The following is a 6413-nucleotide window of genomic DNA, read 5'->3' as shown; positions in this document are numbered from 1 at the left end:
TAACATTGATTTAAGTTCTCTTTTTTTTTCAGAGCTGTATATATACATATATATATATATATATATATATATATATATATATATATATATATATATATATATATATATATATATATATATATATATATATAATTAAAAATACAATTATAACACACACTATAATGTATAAATACTTGGGTAAAAATATGCATTACTAAATATTTTTTGTGGGTTTGTTTGCATTATGGTAATGAAAATTAAGGGAGAATTGTCATTAATTGTCAATTGGGTTGAAATGCACTGAACATGTTTTTGACAGGGTTTACGCCCTTTATCTTTTTTTTACAAATGTGACCATAGAAAGAACTGGCTTTAAAGAACAAGAAACAGACGGGTTTTATTTAGATTGCAACATGTACCAACGGTTACAAAGTCAGTTTCCAAACGCCTGTGCCACTATACTTGTGCAAAAAAAAATAATGGAAATATACAAAACCACAAAATAACACTGTTTTGGGAAATATTGCACTTTTTATTGCTTTAAGTTTAAGTTTTTTTTTCTAATTTCTACAGTTTGAATATCTTGGCCTGGAGTGATACAATGAAAACAGGAATGCTTCACAACAGTGCAGTGCGAACGCTGTTGGCTTTGCACTGAGAATGCGAAACATTTGAAACTAAATACTACAGTTGTGGCTGGTGTAAAACATTTTGGTTTTAGCACCAGGCTACCATGCTTCTGCAATAACTTATAAAATTACTTTAACAATTTGCAGAGAGTGCACCTTTTAAAAAATGATTTTCTTCAAGACGAAATAGATTACATTAATAAAATTTATATTTTGGCAGACAACCTCATAATTGGCACAATGAGAATCTATGAAATATGTTTAAGACACAAGTGAAGAAGGAAGACAGAAGAAGTGAAAAAAAATTGCTTTCACAGCAGCTCAGTTTGGTGTTATTTTCACTGCATCTATATACATGCAAACAACAACCATCTCACAACACGCAAACACACACACACACACACACACACACTTCCTTCTCTCTGCTGGTTTAGTTGAAAGGAAGAATTCCCTCTCCAAACTTCACGAGGTGAGCAGCGTTTTTGGCTTCATGGAGCACCTGGTTGTGGACGTATGACTCACAAGCGTAGCACCAGACAGAAAGATCAGCGAAGCTCAGCACAATAGGGTGACCGGACACCTGCCCGTGGGTCACCATATGCTGGTTCACATAACGCCCACAGAGCACCTGGAAAAAAGAGGAACATTTTTTGCTGATTGCCTCTACAAAATTTAACCACATTAGGTTTTATATGTGATTTCAAATAGGTAAAATACTCATCAAATTTTGTAATAAAAAAAAATAATGCATCTTAACTAATAATTGTGTGGATTATTCATATTTATTTTCACAGAAAAAATTCTGATGACAAATTCATGAGGCTGTGGATTACAGGTAATAAAGTTGTAACGTTCAGTTTCTTGCACAGACCGATCATTTCGCATCATAAAACCTTCATTAAAAAAAATGTGTCGTCAGGAGACATGGGTATTCATTTAAGGTGCGTCTCAATCAGCTACCTAGTTCAGTAGTCAGGGCACTAATCAGGGAGTTAGCCCATTGATTTGTGTCCTGATCAGTGCCCTGAATACTGAACTAGGGAGCTGATTGAGACGCACCCTTAGTTTCGCCTGTATGTTTATTTGACTCTCAAAGTAACTGTAGTCATTGACTTGCATTATATGAATCACCAAGGACTAAAAATCTTCTTTATATTTCTACTGAATGAAAAAAGACACCTACATGAACAGCAATTTTTCATTTTGGGTGAACTATCCCCCTTTGACATCGTTCGAACATTAATGAATCTGGAGTATTCTTAAAGAGTGTCCACGTACTCAAAGTTAGTAATGTGCACAAAACATCTCTATTTACTCTCTCCTGAAATCATGTCAACAAGATCCTTGAGCAACAAGTGTGCCAGTTCAAACACAATAAGCACCTTCCACAGACCCAGATTACAGACCTCCCATTAGCCAGCTGTATATAGATGTACCTGCATCTTTATGCAGAGGAACTTTAAGCTACAGCGCTCATTTTCTTATTATTTTGCTGTATATGATGACACATTTAAGATGATTCATGTAGAACATTTAATCCTAACACAGTTATAATGCCACGTTTGCGTAGGTCATTTCCATTGTTCCTACATTCTATTAGAAATGTTATAGTAACTAATCTATTACTGGTTACCGAATGAGGAGTTTTGTTTGTATGCAGATTTCACACACGTTAGAGGATGAGACCCAATGTGTACCACTGTCGGCAATGGGTCATCTAAACCTCAGTATGTTCTCACTGTGATTTTGAGCATCATTAGCGGTTACCTTGTAGCAGAAGAGGCAGATCCAGTTTTCTGCATCACCTCCACACTCTTCACACGGCAGGAAGACATCAATGCCACCTGCGGGCACCGGCCGCACAGACTCCAAGTGTGGGCACCATGGCAACGGGTTCACCACATGCATGCCATCCTAGCAACAAGAGCCACATAGTTAGATTCACTCAAATTCACATCATCAATATCACACAGAATAAAACTGATTGAGGCAACAGAATTATAACATACTACTACCTGTTACAAGTAGCATTCTTAAAGGGTTAGTTCAACCAAAAAATATACTGATGTCATTAATGACTCCCCCTAATGTCGTTCCACACCCGTAAGACCTCCGTTCATCTTCAGAACACAGTTTAAGGTATTTTATATTTTAGTCCCAGAGCATATGCAGTCTATGCACACTATACACTAAACCTAAAAAAAGATTCAAACGGCCATCAATCAGTGACGCCAATGTCACATGATTTCAACAGTTTGGCAGGTTGACACGCGATCCGAACTGCTGAAATCATGTGACATTGGCGATCCGAATCATTGATCGATTCACTGATTCATGGCCGTTTGAATCTTCATTTGAGGATTGAAAACAAACAAGGAAGAGAAGACTGATGCTGAATAAAGTCGTAGTTTTTGTTATTTTTGGACCAAAATGTATTTTCGATGCTTCAAGAGATTCGAATTAACTAACTGATGTCACATATGGACTACTTTGATGATGTTTTTATTCCCTTTCTGGACATGGACAGTATAGTGTGCATAGACAGCATATGCTCTCGGACTAAAATATAAAATATCTTAAACTGTGTTCTGATGATGAACGGCGGTCTTACGGGTGTGGAACAACATTAGGGTGAGGAGTTAATGATATCAATTTCATTTTTGGGTGAACTAACCCTTTAAATCCCCCACATGCATTTACCGTACTGGGTGTATATATACTTGTTTATGATGCATTATAATTAGGCTTGAATTTGAATTGTATGCTTAAATATGACTAATATTTGAATATGGCTGTTCTCCTGAGGCTACATGAGCAAAATATGAATGCACCACATTCATTTGTTTATTCAAAGCAAATAAATAACATGACTATCTGTAAAAAAAGAAGAAGTGCATAACGTTTAAACTAACATTTAGAAATAAAATCTAAATTAGTAACTTGCATAAACAATTTAAACAAAACAGCATCATGTATTTATGCATTGTTTAAACACAAAGAACCAAAGCGCCGATTTCACAGTGCGGAGTGCGCTTCTGGGAGTTGGAAAAAAAGTCATGAGACATGTTTTTTTGAAAGTTGTACTTCTTTTAACATTACATGGCTTTCTAAACAAGTGAGTGTAAAAGTCAAATATGTCTGTCTAGTGCTTGTTTTCATGGTAACAATGCAATCCGTGCTCACGGTTTTTGCTTCTCTATTTTTGCAATGTTTTGAATGGCTTGAACACATTACCAAATCTGTGAGCTGGGCTCCAAAGACCTCTATAACTGCTTTCACAGTCCCACCACAAGCAGCCTCCAGACCACAGCTCTCCTGGTCATACATGGCAGCTGAATTTCCAGTGACCACAGACACTGGGATAGACCGGTCCTGTTAAACAGAGCATGTTTAATGACTGAATATATTATGAGTCACCAAAACATACTGCTAATGACATTTGAGATTGCCTACAGGTGTCTCTGCTTTTACAGCCGAAATCTCTGCATGTGTGCCGTCTCCATCTCTGGCTTCCTCTGATGTGGGTTTTAGGGGTGAGTCTGACTCCTGGGCAGCCGAATTCCTCTGTTGGTTGGATTTCACCTTCCGTCTGGCTCCTCCAATAGCAACTGACGCTGGGCTGGTGTTTGATGAGGTACTTGTGTTGAGATTCAGAGAAAGCAGATCCTCAGTGAGCTCATCAAGGCCGGACTGCTCAGGATGCTGCAGTTTCTGTCCAGGACTCTGAGCAGGGGTGGACTGGCGAGGCGATTTCTTGCCCTTGCCTGCCGATTTCCGCCTGCCTTTTGGTTCAGGAGACGGCAAAGACAAACGAAGTGACTCCGGAACTGATAATACAAACAAACAAAAGCATTTTGCGTTAAAATAATCATCATTTTCATACAAATTTTCAATTCCTCAGCTATGAAATTGATAAAGTAGACTTTGTGTCACTAGATGCATGTCAGTCTCAGCTCTGACTCACTCTGTATTCTCAGGGAGCTCCAAAAGGGGGAGTGGGCACGCAGGACATTGTTAATGGTGACAGCAGCGCTGGTCTTGGGAGGAGGTAGATGGTCTAGAGGTGGAGGAGAGTCTCCAAGCAACATACTGGTGCACATGGACATGGACTCAGAGATGGAGGTGAGGTTATATCCTCCCTATGGTGAAAAGAGAGATGACATCATTAACCAGTGTGTATATATGCGATTGTTCAACAGTTTGGAGTCAACTTTTTAATGTTTTAGTATGAAGTTTTATTCGCACCACAGTAAAAAAATTATTAAACTGTAATACTGTGAAATATTACAATTTAAAATACTTTTTCTTCTTCTTAGGGTATTAACCCTGGCAAATAATTGACAAGTGGTCGGTTCCAAAATCAGTTTGTACAAGTTCCAAAATCTACTAACAATATTGTAAATTAATTAACATTTTCTATGGTTATTTTTGAAAAATGTGTGTATGTCTCCTTTGATTTCAACAATTTTTATTATATACAAATTATGGCTACCATCAGGCACCATGCGCTCTAGATATCGACATCAGCATTGGGCACTGAAAAACTCAATAGTGAATGTGAGAGTGAAAATGACCCACCTCCAGTATGACTAGCACTCTTCCTGCTGCCAGACCCATCAACTGATGGGTGAAGTGGGCATAGCCTTCTGGGGTCACCTGATACCCTCCTAACGGATCACCCCGTGCCGCATCAAACCCAGCAGATACCAGCACCAGCTCTGGGGCAAACTAGAACACAGACAACGCTATTCACTTAGTATTAAACTTCAAACAACACATGGGCATAAGGTAAAATAAGCATATTTTACCTCTCTGGCTATTGGCATCACTAAGTGATGGAAAGCTGCCATGTATTCTGCGTCTCCCATCTTTCCTCCATTCCAGGGGATGTTGACATTGTATCCTCTGCCTTTCCCCAGCCCCACCTTATCATAGTTAGCATCCTCAGAGTTGGGGAAAAACGTCCCGTCTTCATAACAATGCAGAGAAACATACAGGACGCTGAATAAAGAGAAAGACATTGGTTAAAAATGCACACTGACCAATGCATATGCGACTGATCAAAACAAAAATATATTTGTTTATAAATTATATGACAACATAAAGAGGATAGCTACACATCACTGATCCCAGATCAGGCATTAATGAACACTTACTCACTGTTTGTGGCGGGGATGTCGAATCCATATGATAAAGCCTGTGCTGACATTACGACTGATAAACTGAATCCATGCTCTACTAATTCTCTGGGCGGCAAAGCAGAGGAAGAGGCGGTAACCTTTCCTGGTATGACGTCATAACAGGAGAATTCAAGATCAGCTCGTCTGAGCTCTAATTTTCTCAAAGGCAGAGAAAGACAGCCAGAACTCGGTTTACACCGATCAAAATGTCTAGCCTCTTGAGGCCAATATTCAGGCTAGGGGAACTCATATTAATGTTGAAAAACCGCATAAAATTAAAATGCCATGCCATGTGACCTTTAATTAGGGGCCAAGCACCGAAGGTGCGGAGGCACCTATTGTAATCGTAGCCGTTCCTATTATTAGGGGCCAAGCACCGAAGGTGCGGAGGCACCTATTGTAATCGTAGCCGTTCCTATTATTATTATTATTATTATTATTAGGGGCCAAGCACCGAAGGTGCGGAGGCACCTATTGAAATCGTTAGTGTTCCTATTATTATTATTCTGCTTCTTCTTCTTCTTCTTCTTCCGCCATAGGAGTCTCTGGCAGCCCATAGAACCGTATGGTAAAAAGTTGTGAAATTTGGCACACTCATAGAGGCCAGTCTGAGCTGTCACTATAG

General features: G+C 38.9%; 1 protein-coding gene across 2 annotated transcripts in view; it reads right to left on the bottom strand.

Annotated features, from left to right (window-relative positions):
- Positions 1 to 357: 357 nt before the first annotated feature.
- Positions 358 to 6413, bottom strand: part of hdac6 (histone deacetylase 6) — a 45544-nt gene continuing 39488 nt past the window's right edge. For both annotated transcript variants that reach the window (XM_067414392.1, XM_067414391.1), the window contains 7 exons: positions 5417 to 5609; positions 5187 to 5336; positions 4573 to 4747; positions 4062 to 4435; positions 3843 to 3980; positions 2376 to 2522; positions 358 to 1236 (listed from right to left, as the gene is read on the bottom strand). In XM_067414392.1, coding sequence (XP_067270493.1) covers positions 1039 to 1236; positions 2376 to 2522; positions 3843 to 3980; positions 4062 to 4435; positions 4573 to 4747; positions 5187 to 5336; positions 5417 to 5609 — 1375 coding nt within the window. In that variant the 3' untranslated portion in view covers positions 358 to 1038. The remainder of the gene's footprint in view (positions 1237 to 2375; positions 2523 to 3842; positions 3981 to 4061; positions 4436 to 4572; positions 4748 to 5186; positions 5337 to 5416; positions 5610 to 6413) is intronic.

The sequence above is a fragment of the Pseudorasbora parva genome, chromosome 13, assembly GCF_024679245.1.
Source record: "Pseudorasbora parva isolate DD20220531a chromosome 13, ASM2467924v1, whole genome shotgun sequence".
Classification (NCBI taxonomy): domain Eukaryota; kingdom Metazoa; phylum Chordata; class Actinopteri; order Cypriniformes; family Gobionidae; genus Pseudorasbora; species Pseudorasbora parva.
Note: the sequence above shows the minus strand (reverse complement) of the source record. Positions and strands in the feature narration are given on the sequence as shown.